The sequence below is a fragment of the Carcharhinus amblyrhynchos genome, chromosome 2 (genome assembly GCF_965287045.1).
Source record: "Carcharhinus amblyrhynchos chromosome 2, sCarAmb.v2.hapA, whole genome shotgun sequence".
NCBI lineage: Eukaryota > Metazoa > Chordata > Chondrichthyes > Carcharhiniformes > Carcharhinidae > Carcharhinus > Carcharhinus amblyrhynchos.
The window spans coordinates 93,735,751-93,759,435 of record NC_137325.1 but is presented as its reverse complement, the minus strand read 5'-3'; the positions used below and the strand labels follow the sequence as shown (position 1 = coordinate 93,759,435).

Genomic DNA, 23,685 nt, shown 5'->3' with positions numbered 1-23,685 from the left:
CAGTCAAATGTTCAATAGTATATTTCTCCAGAGGTTAGCAGGTTGAAACTGCTGCAGAGTGAGCTTTCTTTCAGAAGTGATGACATCTATGATTGAAGAAAGCATGCAGAGATGATTTAATCTTATAGGTATCTATACAAGAGTTCAGATGTCTCCAGTATTACACAGAGAAGCTGGGTGCCAGGCAAGTTATCTGGGTGCAGCTCTTTCTTCTGCTATCTATTATGTGGTAAAATAATAGACTGCTTGTGTTCAGTTCCACCTGGCAATATTCCAGGTTTTAGCAACTTGGGGAAGATCATGTGACCTACCACTTCTTCTCCTGGGTTTGGTCAAAGGATATATTTCCCTACATTTGGAATCTTGGGAAGTTTGATAGAAGAATGAGGTTCCATACAATCTCTATGGACCATAGCTCTCTGCCTTAGAAATGCGAAGAGTGTTGATGCATTTCTTTGGAATCTGAGTCTCTGCAGTCACAGAGAGTAGAGCACCTCTTTAAAGATGATGAGGCCCCTGTTGGTTCCTGAAGATTAGAAATTCTTCTGTTATGAACCATGGCTTTTCAGGCATGTCAGGGTAAAGCCTTTGTCCGTTTGTAAAACAAAATACTTTACTGAAGTAGCCAGGTTGACGCAGATATTTATTTTCCTTCCTATCTTCTGGGTGGAGCAATTTATGAGGATGCCAACAATTTCCTGTGTGACATTGTCAATGTTGATGGAAGACAGGACGGCCATGGTGTTTGCTTCCTAGATGATCAAACCAAATTCTTTGCAGACTTTAGAATTTTGTTGATGTTTCATTCTGGGTTTTGCAAATGCAGGCTGTTTGGGTATGATTTATGTTCTGCCTATTATGAACAACTGAAGTAACATGCAGTCAGCCAGTCCATCAATGGGATATTTTACCTCTACACCTGGCATCACGCTGGCACTGAAATTGATACATGATGTTGCTCAGCATCATGTTACTGTAAAATACCACTCATGTAGCTACTGCATTGTAGCAGCATGAAATGGCTTGCTTAATCTGTTCTCCATATTGTTTTGGCAATTAGATGTGATTCTGCAATTAGGCAGCACTTACTGAACAATCCTGAGTGCACTGATGGTATGATGATACTGTGCTATTAATATGTTGTGTCGGGGGGGGGTGCTTTAAGATTCAGTGTTTTATGACGGGAAACTGATCTGTTTGGAAGAAATGCAGCAGATGCTGGAAAGCAGACCAATTACTCATTTTAACCATGCAAATGTTTATTTAGCAGAAGGCTTAATGGGTTTCTGTTTACAAAAGGAAAGGACCCTTAGGGTGTTTTTCAGTTAAAGTAATGAAAGGTGAGTTAGATATACAGGGGCATATCGTTATGTGATATGGGAGGAGCTAGGTTCATAAAGAGAAAGAACAGCTTTCTGTGATCAATTGCTGTAGAAAGTTTTTTCTCCTCCAATTCTCTCTTTTTAGAACCTCCCTGAAGGCTTCAAGGCTGATAACCAAGTCAGAGCAAGTCTTGCTGTTTTTTTTAAACTATATTTAAAATGGGGTTTAAGTCTATAAGATAAATATTGCATAGTTGGAACTGAAATAGTGAGAAGTTGGAAGTTAAAAGTTGTTTATCTTCATGTTTAAAGATTGCTCAATGCTTAAGAATTAAACTGTTACTTTTGTTTGAGCTGTACTTAAACTCTGTTTAAGCTTGTTTATAACAAAATAAGAATCCTAGTTTGTCAGTGGAGGTACTGCTGAGGTAACACATCCTTTGCTTACCTTTATATCAGAAGAGGAAGATTTTGGGGTCTAGTCTGGCTTCATAATATATTTTGGGATTCTGCTCTGGCACACTAACACCAGGAGCTAGTGGAGCCTGTTGTTCTTTGTTACTTTCTTTAAGACAAAACCTCAGATAATCAGAGTCAACTTTCCAACCAATTAGTACACTTTTCTCCTCTGGTATTTTTTTTAGTGATGTTTGAAATTTGGCATTCTTGCATTCGTCCTGATGAATACAAGATGAAAAGCTTCAGCAACATGTCTTTCTTTTCAGCAATATTCAACTTCTGTACTACCAATTGTGGATCTCCCAGTTCTGATTTGGGGTAGGTGCATTCAATCAAGATCTGCAGTCTGACAAATATTTCTCCCATAATGTTCAGCTGACCTCAATAGTTGTTGAAATTGCTAAGATTTCCCTCATTGTTGTACAGAATGTCTTGAACTAACTCAGTGACAGTATTATCTGTGTAGTGCAACTCAAGGTAGTGTTTCACCCAAATCTCCAAATGTTAATTGCAGTCTGTGATGACCTTGCCACCTTTGATTTTCAATGTATCATTTTTCTGTTTTGATGAATAAATTGCATTTTTGATCCCTGCACACATGGCTGTAGCAGTCCCTATGTTGCAGGACGTCTGGACATTCTAGCAGTACTGTAGCCAGCTATCTTTGGTACACCACCCAGCAAACCAGCAGGCTGTTGGACTTTATTTTAAATGTCTCTTAGTACATTGAGTCTTCTCACTCAGGCTTTTTTGTATTGTGGTCTGCCTGACTTCGATAACATGTTCCAGTGATGTTAGTCTTGAATCAGTTAACCTTTTCACCTCTTCCTACCCATATGTTGGGAGTGTGTTATTTTAGATGGTGTTTTGAAGTATGTTCCATTTTGCTTCTGCACTCTGTGGGAATGCCAGAGACTGCCTGCCCAATGTTTTTTTAATCTCGGTACACAGTGCGAATAATGTATAGCACAGCGGCACAGTGGTTAGCACTGTTGCCTCACAGTGTCAGGGACCTGGGTTCAATTCCAGCAATAACTGTGTGGAGTTTGCATGTTTTCCCTGTGTCTGCATGGCTTTCCTGTGGGTGCTCTGGTTTCCTTCCACACTCCAAAGACATGCAGGTTACGTGAATTGGCCATGCTAAATTGTCCCTTAGTGTCCAAAGATATGTAAATTAGATTAGCCATGATGAATTTGCAGGATTATGCGGACAGTGTGGATGAGAGGGCCTGGGTAAGATGCCCTGTCAGAGTCGGTGCAGACTTTTAGGACCGAATGGCTTTAATGCTACAAACATACCCGTTGAAGTGGTGGAGGCTGCCTCGCTAAATATTTTTAAGAAGCGGGTTGATGGGTTCTTGATAAGAGAGGGGATTAAGGGTTATGGGGAGAGGGCGGGAAAGTGGAACTGAGCCACAACAGATCAGCCATGATCTTATTGAATGGCGGGGCAGGCTCGAAGGGCTAGATGGCCTACTCCTGCTCCTATTTCTTATGTTCTTAGTCATACCTGATCTTTATTGCGCAAACATGGAATTTTAATGGTAGATTGCGGACTATGAAGAAACATTATAACGAGCAGCAGATTGGAGACAGCAACTCAATCTTGATGTATCCTTGAAATAGGTGGGCTAACAAAGTACTTATGACATTGTTAGGTCAACTCAATTGAAATATTGCCTTATAAACCACTGCTGGGGTTTATTTCCTATGTACGTTTTCACATGGGATTAAATAGCTATCCAAAGTCTTATCAGGAGGATAACCTTAGATTTCTTTAAAATAAACATGAGCAGCTGTCAAAAGCACTGCATTATGTACTCCGATATAATGGCACTTGCAGCATTCTAAAATCCAACAACTGTATGTTTTGTATAAGCAGGACTGCTGTGGCTGGTGACTATTTGTCTATGGCATTTTTCTGGTACACATACAAAAATAAAAGATTGAAGCCAGCCCACATTTCTGCAAAAATTGTTATTTCTCCTCAGTTCCTCTTTTTCTCTCTTCTCTGATCATAGAATCACCAGTAGAAAAGGAGGTCATTTGGCCCATCTTGCCTCTGTCAACTCTAACTATTAAATTAGTCCCACTCTCCCCTGTTCTTTCCCCAAACTGGTGCAATTTTTTACTTTGCAAATATTTAAAATTAGCCTCACTGTATAAAATAATTCTTGTCGCCCACTCTTTCTTTACCAGTGTCATGGCCAATTATCTTAATACATCTTCTCTGGTTGCTGACACTCCCGTCAGTATAAACAGTTTCTCCTAATTTTCCCTCAGCACAACAATTCCAGCTCCTCTAGCCCTTGCACATAATTGAACTGCTTCATGTTTGTATATTTTATGATATTTGTGAAATTTGCCCAACATTTTATCATCATGTCAAGTTGGGCCACTGACGTTTTAATATTGCACCACTATTCAGAATTGCCTGATATGATTTATATTTTCTAGCCATATTTTCTCAATCCTTCATTGTTTGCAGAACAGTGGAATATGTAGTTTGTAATAGGAGAGGTATGTTTTATGTAGAATTTTAAGTGGGCCTTAACAGATGTTCGTGGATATTATCTCTGTGTTTGTTACTTCTACCACTCTCTTTTTTGACAATTTGGGTTTTGTTCCCTTGTCTCATCAAATTTAATTTGTTGTTTTGCCTGATGATGCTCCTCACTGAGGCATAGCTTCCCTTGTAACGCACATTCTATCCCTGTCCCCCTTTGAGTCAATAAGACATCTCACAACACCAGGTTAAAGTCCAACAGGTTTATTTGGTAGCTTAACCTGGTGTTGTGACACATATTACTGTGTTTACCCCAGTCCAACGCCAGCAACTCCACATCATGATTACCATCGACACCCCTTTGACTCTGCAGAAAAGCCCATTTGCTCACCCCTAGGCCCAACAGCATTCACAATACAGAATGTAGCAAAAGCACCAATGGGACACATGTCAATCTGAGCAGCTAATGAACAATCTCTGTCTGAAACTGAGGAAATGCAAGGCTTTTTAGAAGCTATTTCCTGAAGGCCAACACAATGTAAAGCTCCCAAAACCACTTTGCAAGAAGTAAAAGTAGATCACCATGAAAGAGGAAATGAAATAAAACCAACACCCCACTTGAAGTGTGGGATGAACATGTGATTCATTGGTTGCAGCACAAGTCATAGATATCAAGATCCCTTGTACTCACTCATGGGATCTGTCAAGTTGGAACATAGAACATTACAGCGCAGAACAGGCCCTTCGGCCCACAATGTTGCGCCGACCAGTTACAAAACAATGACCCACTAACCTAAACCAATCCCTTTTCGTCCATAAACCTATCCACGGATCTCTTAAACGCCCCCAAACTAGGCGCATTTACAACTGCAGCAGGCAGGGCATTCCAATCCCTCACCACCCTCTGGGTAAAGAACCTACCCCTGACATCTGTCCTATAACTACCCCCCCTTAATTTAAAGCCATGCCCCCTCGTGCTAGATTTCTCCATCAGAGGAAAAAGGCTATTACTATCCACCCTATCTAAACCTCTAATCATCTTATATGTTTCAATAAGATCCCCTCTTAGCCGCCTTCTTTCCAGCGAAAACAACCCCAAATCCCTCAGCCTCTCCTCATAGGACCTCCCCTCCATACCAGGCAACATCCTGGTAAACCTCCTCTGCACCCTCTCCAAAGCCTCCACATCCTTCCTGTAATGTGGGGACCAGAACTGCACACAGTACTCCAAGTGCGGCCGCACCAGAGTTGTGTACAGTTGCAACATAACGCTGCGACTCCTAAATTCAATCCCCCTACCAATAAACGCCAAGACACCGTATGCCTTCTTAACAACCTTATCTACTTGATTCCCAACTTTCAGGGATCTATGTACACATACACCTAGATCCCTCTGCTCATCCACACTATTCAAAGTCCTCCCGTTAGCCCTATACTCAACACATCTGTTATTCCTACCAAAGTGAATTACCTCACACTTCTCCGCATTAAACTCCATCCGCCACCTCTCGGCCCAGCTCTGCAACCTGTCTAAGTCTTCCTGCAAACTATGACACCCTTCCTCACTATCTACCACACCTCCGACTTTGGTGTCATCAGCAAATTTACTAATCCACCCAACTATACCCTCATCCAGATCATTAATAAAAATTACAAACAGCAGTGGCCCCAAAACAGATCCCTGAGGCACACCACTCGTAACCGAACTCCATGATGAATATTTACCATCAACCACCACCCTCTGTCTCCTATCCGCTAGCCAATTCCTGATCCAATTCCCTAGATCACCCCCAATCCCATACATCTGCATTTTCTGCAGAAGCCTACCATGGTGAACCTTATCAAACGCCTTACTAAAATCCATATACACCACGTCCACTGCCTTACCCCCATCCACCTCTTTGGTCACTTTCTCAAAAAACTCAATAAGGTTAGTAAGGCACGACCTACCCACCACAAAACCATGCTGACTATCTCCAATCAATTCATTACTCTCCAAATAACTATAAATCCTACCCCTAATAATTTTTTCTAAAACCTTGCCCACAACAGAAGTGAGACTCACCAGTCTATAATTCCCAGGGAAGTCTCTGTTCCCCTTCTTAAACAATGGGACAACATTCGCTAACCTCCAATCTTCCGGTACTATACCAGAGACCAACGACGACCTGAAGATCAGAGCCAGAGGCTCTGCAATCACTTCTCTTGCCTCCCAGAGAATCCTGGGGTAAATCCCATCCGGACCAGGGGACTTATCTATTTTCAGACCCTCCAGAATATCCAGCACATGCTCCTTATCAACTGTAACACTGTCAATTCTACTCCCCTGCAACCCAGTGTCCTCCTCAGCTATATCCATGTCCCCCTGCGTGAACACTGAAGAGAAATATTGGTTCAATGCCTCTCCAATCTCCTCCGGTTCCACACATAACTTCCCTCTGCTGTCTATAACTGGCCCTAATCTTGCCCTAACCAACCTTCTGTTCTTGACATACCTATAGAACGCCTTAGGATTCTCCTTAACCCTATCAGCCAAAGTCTTCTCATGTCCTCTTTTAGCCCTTCTTAGCCCACTCTTCAACTCCCTCCTAGCCAATCTAAAGTTTTCTAGTGCACTACCCGAGCCCTCACGTCTCATCCGAACATAAGCCTCCTTTTTCCTTTTAACCAACGAATCAACTTTTTTGGTGCACCACGGTTCCCTAGCCCTACCAATTCCTCCTTGCCTGACAGGGACGTACCTATCACGGACTCGCAGTAGCTGAACAGGACAGTAAAAGACCTAAAATATAACTCCGGTGCTCACCACTTCCATTTGCAGCTGACATTCATCCAGGCAATAACTGGAAGCTGGCTGAAGCTTTATTCATGCATAAAAATCTGATATATATAGGACCAAGAATACAATTTCTAATTACGAATGGGTGGAGTGTGCTGGAAGCCACTTAAGGAATGGCCCAGAGATGTGTTTTTGATAGCAGCTATTGAACGCTCCCAATAAAAAAAAATCCAGGCTTTTCCTGGTCTTGTCTATAATATAGGCTAGAGTGGTTTGGGAGCCAGCTGACTTTTCACCATTTGAATACTGGCCACCTACAGCAAGATGCCTGCTTGGCACTTGTAGCTCACTAATGGGATGTAAATGAGGGCAGGGTCTCCTACAGGCAAAAACAAACTTCAAAATCAGTGTTAATATCTTAATACGACTAACATATCAAAAGATTGAACAAGTGTCAATCACTGAGTCACTGGACATTTAGTTGAAGGGTCCATGGTAACTGGTGGTATTTAAATGAATAAATCTGGAATATAAAACCGGTATCAGTAATGGTGACCATGATAATTATCATTGTTATAAAAACCGATCCAGTTCACTCATGTCCATCAGGGAAGAAAATCTTCCTTCCTTGCCTGCTCTATATATGACTCCAGAGCCAAAGCAATGTTGCTTACTCATAACTGTCCTCTTAAATGGCCTGGCAAGCCACTCCATTCCCAGGCAATTTAGAATGGGCAACAAATGTCAGCCCTGCTTGCAGTAAATGAACGAATAAAGTAAAGAAGTTGTACACACATATCAAAAACTGATCACAACAAGGTTTTTTTTATCATTCCTTTCTCAAGATCATGCGACAATCCATTTGATTATGTAACCCTGTTTGAGGCTTCTATGTTACTTTTAAGCCAGATGTTGAGGAGAATACAGACCCCTTGTTCCCTTCCTTGATAGCCTGGTGTGGAAGGCAGACTTTTATTGTTTCCATAGCTAGCCTATCATTAGAGGCTTGTAGCTTGAGGGGCACGAGTCTGCATCAGGCTGATCAGGAATCACTTCCACTCTTATCACCTGCCATTGGTGTGTGCTGGAAGGATTTGGCAGGTTGATAGTCAACCTGTTGGCCACATTATGAACATACTTGGCCATCAAATCCTAGGGTGGGATTCAAACCCACAGCTCCAGGCTCAGAGACAAGGACACTCCCCACTGCACCACAAGGCCACCATGCAGTACATCAATATGGATATATATATATACATATATAATGATACAGAACTCAGCAAGAAAAGGGTTTTGTGTGTTTGATTTATTTTACAAGATTCAGCCTTAAAATGAACTGAACTTCCACAAGCACATTTGTTTCAAAAAGCTCTTGATGTGATTACTGATTGTAAGAATGGGGAAAGGCAGACTTTTCATATAAATAGTAGAACACATCTTGGCCAAATAAAGAATAATGGATAAGCAATCTCAATTTTTTTTGATTTGAAATAGATTCTTTATGTGGCATTTCCAGAACAGTGGAAAAAATGTACAGTTTAGTGGTACTATATATTTGCAGTACTTGCATTTATGTGACTCCTTTGCATCAACATTTGAAAACACATTAATCAATAAATTGTGTTTCGAATTTCGGAGACTATCATATAGGTAAATGCATTTCACTTCATTGAACACACCTACAGTATGATAAATGACTTCTGTTGTGTGGTATATTCTGATTCCATCACCAGAATTGTGAAACATCAGTTCTGTCGTCAGTTAAGGAATTTTCAAACCTATGTTCACAAGTTACTTTGCTCCCTCAAATGTTAATGCATTTTAAAAAATTCATTGGACATTGTAATAAAATGTAAGCGTCTTGTCTTTGTCCTGATTTTTCAATGAATTACATGGAGATATGGTTGGCAAATATAGAACATATTACTCTTTCATTAAAGGATTGTGTGCTCCACTCAGTTTAAGCGTCTTGTTTTCTCAGAAATGTCGGTGATTAAAACCTGAACTTTGCATTAGCAAACAACGCTCTTGGTTTCTCTAGAGTGTCCTAACAAGTGAGCATTTCATTTACAGTTTAAACATTGGAACCTTGTACCTGAAGAGGAATTGAAATAACTTGTACATTGTAGTGACATTAACCCTCAAGAATCTTTAATTGTCTACATAACAAAGGAAATTGATGAACTTTTTTTTTGATATTTCAGGTTATCCTGGTCTACTGAATAACACAAAACCAAGTCTCTATCGGCGTTCCTTTCAAGGCTGCATGCAACTCCTTCATGTGGATGATCAGCTGGCTGACTTGCATGCTGTTGAACAAGGGAAGCTGGGGCAGTTTACCAATATTAATATTGACATGTGCGCTATCATTGACAGGTAAGTGAACAATTTACTTTTCAGTGTTTATCATGTTTCAATAATGTAATGCAGGTGAAGTAGAAGCACAACGAGTACATCTTTTGGAACACAAGCAAATAAACTCATCAAGTAAGCAGATACATTGCAGCACTCCATTAGTGGCACCTAAATTTTCATAATCAAAAAGAGCTCTCACGTTTTCTGTGAGGATTACAGAAACAGCAAAGTAGCATATTCAGACAAAACGTTGATCTATGAATTATGATTATAATCAGTAATCATACTGATTACTTGAATCATTGTTGCAGCACAGACATGATAGAATGGATGGTTCTTTTGTGCCATTAATTTCTATGATGCTGCAATTTTAGGAATGCTGAGGTCGATTGAAACACTTTTTCTCCTGATTACAACAAAAGATTTACTGAAAGAACCAGTGATTCGCTTGGCTCAGTCCCTCTATCTGATTGAAAATTGAGAATTGACACTCTGCAATGGCATGGATGAGGTTATCATCATTCAGTCCATTAGTATGAATCAGAATCAAATCAGGCAGATATTGGCTTTTACTGTGGCCAGTACAGAAATACAGAAGCTTCTCTTACAACTCTTGCAAAATAAATAGTTGGTAAAAAAATACTTGGATTCCTGACAAAGTGGCCACCGAAATCTCTCATAATAACATTGGATACTATTGTAATGAACACCAGGTAATTTTATAAGTCTGTCATGCTGTGATGAAGCTTTGCTTGCCGGCAGCACATATTGCTAATTTAAGCATTATTGCTGCGATCTTTTGAATGTAATAATTGGAAACTATCAACAGAATGTGTCTGAATTTTCAATATGCAATGTTGGCAGTACAGGCCAGTGAAATTTACCCTTTAAACAGTATTTTCACGTATCCTCATCTTCCCACAATTCTTGCACCAAATTGTATAGATTTTGTTTAAATATGATTGCGTGAGTTGAGGCAGCAAGATTGGCCCTTTGATTGCTGTGTCAGTTTCCCAATGAAAAGTTTTAAACCCTGGCAGTTGGAATGGCCCTAAGGCACCCTCACAAAATGTATAAAGAGCTAATGAGCTTGTCAGCTCATTAAGGGCCATTTTGGAATGTTCTTATTAAGTGGATAGAGGATTGGTTGTCAAATAGGAGGCAGAGAGTGGGGGTCAACGGGTGCTATTCGGATTGGCGGATGGTGACTAGTGGAGTGCCCCAGGGGTCGGTGCTGGGGCCTCAGCTTTTTACCATTTATATAGATGATCTGGAGGAGGGAACCTAGTGTAGAGTGTCGAAATTTGCTGATGTTCATCCAATTTATACAGGGTCTCAGCTGCTATTGGGTGAGAAGTCAGATGGCAGGATAGTAGCAAGTGGCATCATTAATGACAGATGGCTCAGGGAAGTCTCTAAGTCACCAGTAAGCAGTTGTACAGCTGTAATATCTCTTCACTTAGAGGGCGGGGGCGGAGATAGGATCGACTAATGATGAGCAGTGACATCCACAGAAAGTAGGGACAAAGTCCTGGGCGACAGATCGTCAGGAATAGGAAGACAATGAAAGCAATGCCTTCAGCATAAGATCTATTGTCAAAGGAGGATTAAGCTACATGAACGTGTCAGAATGTCTGTGCTGTAGAAGGCTACATCTTCCCAAGCAGATGGTTGCTGACTTGTCTGCTTGCATTGAGCGTCATGGGAATGTCACCATGGCCTTTCTATAGCTGTAAACCTTTTTTTGCAGCAAAGTCCTTCCAGACATTGGTGGCATCTCATAAGCAGAAATCATTGCATCACAGAGCTAATAGATGCTGTGTCAAAGAGGGCAGGGGATTATATTGAATGCAAAGTAGATGGTGGCACTGTTTTCTTTATTTGTTCATGGGACGTGATGTTGCTGCCTGGCCAGCATTTATTACCCATCTCTAGGTCCCCTTGAGAAGGTGGTGGTGAGCTGCTTTATTGAAACACTGCACTCACGCTGTAAGGACAGTGAATTTTTCTTCCCTTGTTGGATTCCCTCAGGTGCAAGGAATCATCAGTGGCACCCATGTAGCCACCAAGGCACTGATTTACCAGCTATGGAAATTCTTCAACGGGAAGGACTTCCAATTACAAAATGTCCAACTGATTTGTGACCACAACAGGCATGTTATGTAGGTGTGTGCCCACTATCCTGTAAGCTGCTATGGCACTTTCATTTTTTGGAAATCGCAGGTCACTTGCAGTGGATATCCTCCTTCATCAGGTTATTCTATTTCCCCTTCTAATGACAAATTGCAAGGCTCCAGTACCTGGCATACTCGTCCCCAACACACTGCATTGCTTTGCTAACTCTTAATTCCCATTCTCCTGCCTTGCGACAAATTGGAAACATACAAGTTTGCTTTCGTGCAAAAATATGTCCCATGCTTTAGTCTATCATTTACAACAGAAACAACCAAGTGACTCACAAAATCATGTTGCCGATGTGGTGGTCTTCAGTTACTCTCTGAATTGATTTCCCCTCTTCCCCCCAATCCAGGCTACTATTTCTAATAGCGTATAAGAATCCGCTGAATTCCGAATCTGTACTGGTGAAGAGTGTACGAAAAGGCTGTGATGTTGCAGGTTTTGATGTTTCTTTCTTCTGATTCCTTCAGAGCATGTTCATGATATGTCAGCACCTTCGCCTCTGTAGCTGATCCTGTGAGAGACAGAAAGAAGGCGGTCATAAGAAATTGGCACAATCAACAGATGCTTTTGCTCCTTTAAAATAATGAGATGGCAGCTTATGCATTGGCACCTTGCCCCATGTGAAGGATTGCATTGCAATTAGTGAATTGGAGATGTTGAGATTTTATTTCAATCTGTACACACTCGTCTCCCCTTTCTGTCAACAGTGTCTCAATGGCTTGCCAATTTGGCCCAATCAAGCCCAGCTCATCAAAGTGAGTTAGTGAAGCTAGCTGGAGGATACCACCATCCAAGTGTACCTTCTTCCTCCTCGTGGCATTGTTCTCCCATAATGCCATCTTTCTTCTCCCAAGGTGGAGAAAGATGCCATTAGGACAATGTCGCTCTCCTTCACCACTTGCATCTTTTCCTTCCCCATAGTCTATGGTCGATAGTACTCAGACCATAATCTGTGCTAATGGGTCATCAATGATACCATACAGACAACTCCGTGATGGTCAGAAGAACTCTATGCGATTCCAGGCTGCTCCTTTCTTTCACCTTCTTGTGGCTATTGACCAGAAGACATGCTATCTGGATCTATCTTTTGATTCACCTTGAGTTAAGCAGCTGCTTAAACTTTTTCTGCGGTAACCATTCTCCTCATCACTCCTCTAAAACTGATCTCATGAACCTCACTACAGGCTTTCTCTGTTGCCACTGGCAGAAAACAGATTCTGCTTTGTACTGTCACTGCCTGTAGTAGCACCACAAAAACCAGGAGGCTGCACTGGCACGGGTGGCCATCCTAACCACTGTCCTTTGCTCACCACCTACTTCCATTATTGATACTAATGGCTGCCGCTTGTCCTTTTAAATTGGATCCTCTGATCCATGCCCAACACTGCTTAATAGATAATGAAATTAACTCCGAGCTAAATAAGTGACTTTTCAATTGAAATCACAGCACATGTACATTGCTGAGACAGTGCAGTATCAGGACCAGAAGTCATTATCCCAAACCTGGAATTGAAATTCCATTCAAGATATTAATGTTTGAGTTGTTTTCTGGCATCTAATTATTAGAATAATGTTCCTCCCAATTAGCAGATAAAGGTGCAATTTGTGTATGATAGGTTTATGTCGATGTTACTTTTAGACTTGACTATTCCATTGAAACTTTTGCATAGTCCTCTACTTGTCCTCCTGTTGTTCACCTTTTGTAAACTTGAACTGATTCACCCTGATTCTTTGCTGATTAGCATTGGCTCCCAATCCAGCAATGCCTCAATTTCAAAATTCTAATTCTTGCGTTCAAATTCCTCCAAGGTCTTGTCTCTCTCTGTCTCCCTAATTTCATTCAGCCCTACAAACCTCTCAGACTTATGCACTCCTCTAATTCTGGCCTCTTGCATATTCCTGATTTTCATTCCTCCACAGTTTATGACTGTGCCTTCAGCTGCCTCAGTCATAAGCTCTATTTTGTTTTCATTCATACAACATGGGCATCACTGGCTGGCCAAGATTTATTGCCTGTCCTTAGTTGCCCGAGGGCAGTTGAGAGCCAACCACATTGCTGTGGCTCTGGAGTCACATGTAAGCCAGACCAGCTAAGGGCTGCAGATTTCCATCCCTAAAGGACATTAGTGAACCAGGTGGATTTTTCCAGCAATTGGCAATTGTTTCACGGTTGTCAGTAGATTCTTTAACTCCAGATATCTTTCATTGAATTTAAATTCCACCTTCTGCCGTGGCACAATTTGAACCCGGGTCCCCACAGTATTGGCTGAGTCTCTGGATTAACAGTCTAGCGATAATTCCACTCAGCCCTCGCCTCCTCTGGACTTGCCTCCGTAAACTTTTCTATCTCTTCATTTTAATCATTCCTTCAAGCCTACCTCTCTGGCCTTTTGTTATATATCCTGGTGTATAGTTTGTACCCTGGAAATATGAAATAAAAACAGAAAATGCTGGATCTCCTCAGCAACTCAAAACCAGAACTAATGATTTTTTATCTGAGTTATCTGTCCTTCTCTCTGCAGATACTGCCTGACCTGCTAAGTGCTTTCAGAATGTTGTGTTCTTCTAATATCTCAGTGCCAAATGTTGTCCAATAATGCTGCTATGAAGTGTCTTTGAACATTTTTCACAATGCTAAAGGTGCTCTGTAAATGCAAATTGTTGCAAGTGATGCTTTGCTCAGGATCATTACCTCTAGTGAGGAAGTCACATATAGCTTCAAGCTATTCTGCAAAAATGAGAATAATGACAACTCATTTGAATAAAAGCTATCCGAGTGTATAAATATAACACCACTGGATATTCCTTAGCATTCTAGCCCAAGAATCTGCCCAGCAACTTGTGGGAAGCAGATAACAACAACCTATGACTTATAAAGCACCTTTAGATACTAAAATATCCTAAGGTGCTTCATGGGAGCATTATAAAACAAAAAATGGCACCAAATCGTATAAATTGAAATTAAGTGAGATAATCAAAAGCTTGGTCAAAAATGTAGGTTTTATGGAATAAAAACAAAGTGCCAGAAAACTCAGTTGGTCTGACAATATTTTTGGAGAAGGTGCAATACGACTCCTTTTCAGAATTGAAAAGAGGTAGAAATCTGATGAGTTTTATGCTATAGAAAAATGGATGTATCAAGTGGAGGAAAGGGGATGGACACAAAAGATATCATGGACCAGATGACAAAGGGAATGGTTGGGATAGTTGTAAATAATCAGATCATTGGTCCAGAGTAAATGTTAATAGCAAAGGTCAGCCTTGAAAACAAATCTGTGAAAACAAGATACAAACTGAGGGGGAGGGGAGAATTCAAATTGAGGACAGAATTCATGGTTTGAAGTTGTTGAAGTCAGTGTTGAGTCCAGAAGACTGCAAAGTGCCGAATCAGAACATAAGGTGCTGTTTCTCCAGTGTGCATGTTAAGCTTCACTGGAACGTGCTGCATGATGGGGTAATAATATGCACAGATCAAGTTGTTTAAGACACCTTGAAGTTCTGGCAGATTTGCAAATTAAACCTAAAATAATTTTGACTGCTTTTCTTCAACATTTTAAAGTTAACAAGGTAATTTTTAATCTGGATCTTTTGTTCCCTCCAATTCGTTTTTTCCCAAATAAAACTTCAAGTGCTGAATATTTTCTGCATAGCTCAGTAAAACTTAATGGCCGTAATTTTGCAGCAGAAATAATTGTGAAGCTTTCAGTGCTTATTTTGTGAAGGAATAATTTGGTAGTATCATGTAGAGACTGCACATGCAAGAAAATTGGCAAGTTGCTATCTGATTTTTCCCTGCTTCTCTAGAAGTTGGTCACAATGCAGATGCCAAGGAAATTAGGATGTATCCATTCAAATGTAAAACTTTTATTATCATTGAAAACCTTCAATATAAACAATCAATCTGGCACTCAAGATTTAGTTTGATAGGTGTGGAGTCTCTTTTTTTTAATTTAATTTTTGTTGGAGATTTATAAAAATGAAAACCTAAATTTTATCTTTTATATCTTTCTATCTTTTATTTGTCTTATTCCCATTTTTCTTTCTGTCACTTTCATGTGTTTTCTGTACTTAATTTTACATTGATTTAAATATACAAGCTTGTTCATCCCAGATTAACCCCTGAGTGCCACAGTGAGAAATTTTCAATCTGGTTGATCGAAGAGACAGTGTGTTGCTGGCTTTACGCACAATGAGCACAGATCTCATGTTGAGGGCCCTAAATTATTTCAGACATAAGGCTGAATTCTCTAGGGACAGTAGGTAACCTATCCCCAGAGTCAAAAGCGGGAAGTGACTCTACTTTGAAGGGTACTGCGAAACACTGAGAGACATTTTCATTCAGAAGGCAACCTGCCCCAAAGAGCTGCCAGTCCTATCAGAAAGTCAGTGGCTCAACTGCCTCAGGGCACCCTTGAAGACAGATAGTTGGTGCTGCAGGACATCTGGACTAAGTCAGCAGGCTCTGAAAACCGGGATAGGAGGGCTTGCTGGGTGCCCGGGTTGCTCTTATCATTAGGGTGGTCATTATTTTCAGTGGAGATTATCGTCCCTGGTTATGGAGAGCCCGCTGAATTTCACCCCATTGTCTCTTGTGTGTCAGTGGGTCCTCAAAATGAAAGAAAATGCATATGGAAGTGAGAATTTGATTTGATTTATTATTGTCACATGTATTGGGATACAGTGAAAACTATTGTTTCTTGGTGCCTGTACAAACAAAACATACCATTCAAAGAGTACATCAAGTGGCTAATTGGCCTCCTAATAGCAGGCCGATATGCCAACTTTCCCACCACTGACAAAGTGGCATGGTGGCAGGAAGATGTCAAGCATCGATCCATCCATCCCATCCCTAATTCCTTCCTGTGCAATCTGTTAGTCATTGAAAATTCAAGCCATACTGAGCATAAATTTGCCATCCAGAAGCTGGTGAAAGGTCTCTTGACAACTGTTAGAATTATGAATGCTAAATACCATTCAGTCAACGCTGACTACAAAATCCAGGCCAAAATTTCAAGCTTGATGTTTAATGCAACTGGGAAATAGTCTCCTAGTCTCTTTAGTGTTTCCTTTTATAAGATTAAAATGGTGGCTTCTTCGTCACATTCTAACAAATATTATGTATTTGTTCATTCAAATTTGGAGAAATTTGAACTTGAGTTGGGATTTAATGTAGTGAACAGATTGACATCTATACCCTGTGGACATGGATAAAATAGCTAAGGCCAAAATTGCAAGTTAGCTGGGGTATTTGTCAACTCAGCATTTAACATACCAAGTCACTGTGGAGCAGCGATATGCAAAGCTAATATAACAGTTAAACAGTGGAACGCAAGAGGAAGCATGTTATGCTGAACTGTACAGCAAATTGGTCAAACTGTATGCATATATTGTGTTCCAATTTGGCTGTTAAGACTCGAGGCAAATTTGGGGATTGAGAGAGTGAGGAATGGTGAGTAGCTGATACGGTGTTATTTCCTCATGGCCGAGTTATAAGGAGCAATCAGAGAAATTTGGACTTTTCAGCCTTGAAAAGAGGCAACTGAAGGGAGACAAAACTATAGACCTTAGTAAAATGTGAAAGAAAAACTCATTTTGTAATTCAAATGCAAGTTAACCATGACATTAAGACATGGGGGAACATGTTTGTGTAATGAAAGACAAACGTAGATCTTGTATTATGAAGTTGTTCAGGCAAACAATGATCATAGAAGCATGGAAAGAGCTTCAGGAAGTCCCCGGGTGTATTTATGATGCTGTTAATAAGGTTTGTATGAAATTATATATGAAATAAATTATGAAAAATACACCCTTTTTATGAGGCTCCTTGCATAACCTTAAATTAAAATCTTTTAAACATTCACTGATAACCAGTCTGTACATGATTTTCCATGACTATATATGATAATCCTAAATAATACATTATATTACAATTCATTAATGCAAAATGTGTGTATTTAATGATTCAAAGCCTTTTCTCACTACATGTGTCTGCAGAGTTTAAAGTGGCATTAGAATTCCATCTTGAAACTTATAGCATAAGTGAGATGTCACAATATATTCGCTTAAACAAAGATAAATTGCTTCATTACTATGTGTGAGTAGGTCACCTATTGCTAAATGAATGTTGCACTTGTTTTATTTTCAATTAATGCTGATCGTTAAAATTAAATGAAGTGCATTATAAAGAAAATTAAATTTCATTCAAAAAGTATTTTTGTGCAACAAACTACTTTTTATACAAACCAATTAGTTGTCTGTAAAACATTAGTGCTCAAGCATCAAAGTGTTGGGACCAAAGTTTCTTTTGCCTTGAATTAAGAAGGCCAGTTGGTGCAGACAACTACGTCTGCATCTAACCCAGGTAACAACTTGCAATCTTATAATAAAAGCAGAAAGTTCTGGAAAAATTTCACAGGTCTGGCAGCATTTGGAATTAAAGGTGGCGAATAAACTGATGGTTTTTATGCTGTTGAAAAGGGAGAGAGGGCTGGTGGAGCAAAAGAGAAGGTCAGGGATAGGTTCACGAGCGGGGAAAATATAATGATGTTGGGTGCAGCATGGTTGGGGATGGGAGCAGTGGTCTACCTCTGTCTGCATATCAGACCTCTGATCTTCCCACAGGCTCTCCAATCTCACGCAGAGCGGGAGGCTCACCCGTCTGAGATATCCTAGTATCACAGCATTACCAGTCTATGAGGCTGAACCTCGGTCCCTCTTCCCCTTCCCTCCTCCCCCTGCCCCCATTCCACTAAATGTACTGTGACCCATAAGAAAGTGCCTCCATTGCACACACAGGAATGAGCCAGGAGGTCTGTGCTTTGTCATCAGAAAGATATGTCAGATGTCCTCAGGGTCTGAGAGCACTAAAGGTTTACACACAATGAGGACAAGATTGAAGGGAATGGGTGACCAGGTTCAGAGGAAGGGGAGAGGCCAGGTGTCTGGAAAGGAGGGAATAAGGGACTAGAAAAGGCAGGGTTTGAGAATAAGAGGGCAAATGGGGTTTGAGCTGCTGACTAAGAGGCTCCCTAGACCTCAAATCTGGACGCTATGAGGGCATCCCTGCTCCTCTGGCCTTGTTGGACACTGGCCGCTGCTGCCTGTCTAGCATCCTCCAGGTCCTCCTCAGGCTCGTCCTCAACCCGTCCTGGTCCTCCTCCTCTTATGATGTGGCCGCTTCTTCAGTCTCCTCCACCATGTTGCACCTTTGCTGTGTCAAGTTGTGGAGAGCACAACCCTCTGGAAGCTGTATTGGGGAGCCCTGCCAGAGCAGTCCAGACAGTGGAATCGTAGCTTCAGAAGGCCTATGCACTGCTCGATCACGTTTGTGGTTGCAGTGTAGGCTTCATTGTAGCTGCTCTCCCCCTTGGTCTCAGGCCTCCACATTGGCATCATTAGTCATGATTTTAATCCTCACCCCTCCACTAGCAAACCCTTCAGTTGAGGGTGACCCTCAAAGTGAAACATACATTAAATGCCCCTGTAATCAAGGTAATTGAAAATGACCTGTTTAAATGGTGCAGGAGGAAATTGTGTGTGCTGTATCCTGATAATTCCTGAAAGAGGTAGATATCCCAGTCACTTTCCAATTTAGTGTGGTTTACTTTGTGGGGTAAAAGTTCGTGTAAAGAATGGTTGGTGAATTTATTTGCCTTCGAGAATATCATGAAAAACATCCAGTGTGACAAATAAGACTCCAATGATACTTTACACAATAACTGCTGTGTTTATATGGCTTGGAACGAATTATTATGTTTGTGCAATAAAAGAGGATTTAAAAAGCCAATGTTGCTGAATACATTCATGAAAGCTCAGGATATGAAATATTTCTAATTACAGTATATATAAATATTACAATTGAAATTGCAGTTTAGCATTCAAGTTTGCATTTATGAAACCCAGTTTGTGTGCCATTAGATTTTCTAAAAATCAATGGACTCTTCTGAAGTGTTCCTTATGGTATTTATTCAAATTTGACATTTGTAACGCACAACATACTTTTTTGAACATTATGTAAATTAAAAGAGATTATGATGAAAAGAAAGTAATACTTAGACATGAATTACAAAATGACTTGTAAATTATTGCAAATTCTATGTCAAATGCTACCAAATCCAAGATTAGTATAGATATGTGGATTTTTTTTAAAAATGGAGTTCCCAAAATGTTTTCTATCCTTTGTTTTAAAGGTGAGCCAGTTGTACAAATCTATCAGATATTTAAATTAAACACAGGTGCACTGTTTCATTGTTTCTGAATGTCAAGCAGTTGATTAAAACTCATCAAAAAATGGAAATCCTTTTAATATGCATCCATCTGTCATATAAAATTAAAGTGTTCACTTGTTTGCTCTTCCCCAGTCACACTTGAATTTTGCAATAGTCATTTTCAGGAATTATAAACTTGGAATATGCAGCACTCAGATTGCATCTCAGGAAAGAAATGTAACCCTAAATGATGAAAGATGCAATCATTTGAAACTTAGGGGGCGCATGCCTCTCTTTTTTGACTTGACTTGATTTATTATTGTCACATTATTGGTATACAGTGAAAAGTCTTGTTTCCTGCATGCTATACAGTCAAAGCATACCATTCATGGCGAAAGAAAGGAGAGAGTGCAGAATGTAGTGTTACAGTCATGGCTAGAATGTAGAGAATGATCAACTTAAGAGTGCATTGTTAGTTTATAAGAGTTAGCATAGAGTTTAAGAAGCATAGAACAAGAGTAAAATGAAAAATTGGAGGGTATGCTTGGCACAACTTGCAAGAAGTCGTCGCCAAGCTCCGGTGCCATCTTGAATCAAATGGTTTATACCCTATATCACAACTCACTTAAAATGCTTAAAGTTTCAACATGACATTCTTGAGAAATAGTACAAATAGGGCAATTTATCCTGGGATTTCATAACAGACATTAGAAGTTAAAGAAAAATACCGTTAACGGATTCAGAAATAAATGGCATACAAATGATCTGCAATAATTTAAATATTCAGCACTTAAACAAGTGAATGAATTAGATGGGTTTCAAATCATTAAACACAGTAATGTTGCATGATAAAGGATACCCCATGCTGCTGATGTTTCATAACAATTTCTTGTTGGTTGTCATTGTCTCCTGTCACGGAAATGAAATTATTCTCAAGTTTATGCACTTTCCGTGAAATATCAGAACATTCTGCAAGAAATTTATTTTTGTCTGAATTGCTACCTCTGAATCTCCACCATCAATATCCTGGGAATCAACATTGGCCAAAAGCTTAATTGGACCAGACATGTGGGGATCCAGAAATGTTAATGCCATTAAATATCAAGGAAGATAAATGATCTTTTGTTGGGTATGATCTTTTCCTAACACTTGAGTAGTATGAAACTTGCCGCTATCAACCCAAGCCTGAATGTTGTTCAGGTCTTGTTACATGGAGGCATGGATTTCTTCATTCCCTGAAGAGTTTCAAATGGAACTAAACGCTGGAATAATGAGAGTATTCCCACTTCTAACTTTATGATAAAGCAGCTGTAGACGGTTGAGCTTTGAGCAGTGTTCTGAAGAACTCCTACAATGATGGCCTGGGGCTTAGATGGTTAACCTCCAGCAAACACAACTACCTTCTTTTGTGTTGAGATGTCTAAAAACTGAGGAGAGTTCTGTTAATTTGATGAGGGTCCTTGATCTCAAAGTCTGTCAAATGATGACAAGGGCAGTCACTCTCACTCAACTCTGGAATTCACCCCTTTGGTTCTTGTTTGGAACAAGGTGGTAATTAAATCTTTACCTGAATGCTCTTGGTGAACCCAAACTGAGTTTTGCTGACCAGGTTACTGCTGAGCAGTTTTTGCTTGATATCACTGTAAATTTCTTTGCTAATGATTGACAATAGAATGATGTGACAATAATTGACTAGGTTAGATTTTTCCTGCTTTTAGTGAACAGAATATGCCTGGACAATTTTGCATATTGTTGTAAAGATGATTGTATTGTCATGGAACAGTGAAGTGAACGACATGGGTAGCTCTGGGGCACAAATCTTCAGCAATATAGCCAGGATGTTGTCAAAATACATGGCCTTTGCAGTATCTAATGCACTCAGCCATTTATGGATATCACATGGAGCGCATCAAATTTATTCAAAATATGCACCTGTGATATTCGGAATCTCAACAGGAGGCCAAGATGAATCACTCTGTTTTTGCATAACCTGTTCTAGTTGAAATAATCCAGCATCACACCCTTCACCATAATTATAATTTCCCACCCTTGACAATATTCCAATGAGTCAATGCTGCATATGGTCTATAGATTTAATACCCTTTCTAGCATACAGAACTGCATGTAATATGCTAATTGTGGCTCAACCATTGCCACCTTCAGATTTTTCATCATCATCCTCGCAGGTGGAGGAGGTGGTCAAGAAGGCGTATGGTGTACTGGCCTTCATTAATCGAGGGATTGAGTTTAGGAGTCGGGAGGTAATGCTGGAACTTTATAAGACCCTTGTCAGGCCTCATTTGGAGTATTGTGCGCAGTTCTGGTCGCCTCACTATAGGAAAGATGTAGAAGCTATTGAAAGGGTGCAGAGGAGATTTACAAGGATGTTGCCTGGACTGGGAGGCATGCCTTATGAAGTTAGGTTGAGGGAGCTGGGACTCTTTTCCCTGGAGAGACGAAGGTTGAGAGGCGACCTGATAGAAGTTTACAAAATGTTGAGAGGAATAGATAGGGTGGACTCTCAGAGGCTATTTCCCCGGTTTGAAATGGTCGCTACGAGAGGACACAGATTTAAGGTGCGGGGAGGGCGGTTCAGAAGTGATGTTAGGGGTAAGTTTTTCACTCAGAGGGTGGTGAGTGAATGGAATCGGCTGCCGTCAGTGGTGGTGGAGGCGAACTCGCTGGGGTCTTTTAAAAGACTTCTGGATGAGTATATGGGGTTTAATGAGATTGAGGGTTATAGATAGGTCTGTAGGTTGGTAGGTGATGTGATCGGCGCAACTTGTGGGCCGAAGGGCCTGTTTGTGCTGTAGTGTTCTATGTTCTATGTTCTATGTTCTATGTTCTATCTAACTCTTGGGTCCCACGAATGCTAGAAGATAAAATGTAAATTTAACTCTGAGTTTGTTGGCTATTTGATATCTACAGGGAATTGGGGTTAAGTTACAGATCAGCCATGATTTCATTGAACCGTGGAATAGGCCTGAGGGGTTAAATAGCCTACACAAAATCCATAGGCAAGATCCTTTCAGTGCCCTCCAACACCAATTCCCCCAGAGCAGGTCAAGTATCTGTTCTTAAATGTAATTTTCTTTGAGGTTCATACTTCTTTCCTAGTGTACACAACACCAAGGAAGCTCATCTTGCCAATGCAAAGGCTGGTATGCTTCAACTCATTTGGCATACCAATCATTATAGACACACTGGCTTCCAATGGAGCTCAGTGGAACTCATGTTATAGTGTGTCCTGGCTTTTGCAGGCTTGGTGGGCTGAAGGGCCTGTTCCTTTGTTTTATTTGCCTTTTAAGTGGATGATTTTGAAAATAAATGGATTAGCGCCTGTATTTGAAAGGAAACTTGCCTACAAATGTGTTCAGCATTTTCCTGGTTATATCATCAACAGTGATTTCTATATTCTTTATTTGTAAATTTCTTTAAATTCTTTCGGCATCATAGCTGATAAAATATAGCAGGTGCAGAAAAAATACCATGAGAATCTAAAGAGTCATTTGAAGAACTTTGAAGCATACTTCTGCATCTTTTATTCTAAATATTGTGATGTGGATTTTTGAGAGTATGCAGCAATTTTTTTCTGAATAAAAATAGAGAAACATGCATTTTGAAATGTAATTTATGGAAATAGCTGAAGATACGATGGCGAGTGATGATTGATGTGCTGAAAAATTTAGATGTCACTTTTATTTTGCTGTAATCACCAGTATTTCATTGTTCAATATTTTAATGCATTTTATTGCATATGTTTCACATTTTGTGTCAGCATATATATATTTCTTCCAAGATTCTATGTTTTAACTCCCTACAACAGAAAACAATTATTTGTAAGTCAAATGCGTTCATAAAATGTATTATTATGCA

At 40.2% G+C, this 23,685-nt stretch overlaps 1 protein-coding gene across 2 annotated transcripts in view; it reads left to right on the top strand.

The window, feature by feature from the left end:
- LOC145356548 (contactin-associated protein-like 2) overlaps positions 1–23,685 on the top strand; it is a 1,680,587-nt gene that overhangs the window by 852,114 nt on the left and 804,788 nt on the right. For both annotated transcript variants that reach the window (XM_080209322.1, XM_080209313.1), the window contains one exon: positions 9,271–9,442. In XM_080209322.1, coding sequence (XP_080065448.1) covers positions 9,271–9,442 — 172 coding nt within the window. The remainder of the gene's footprint in view (positions 1–9,270; positions 9,443–23,685) is intronic.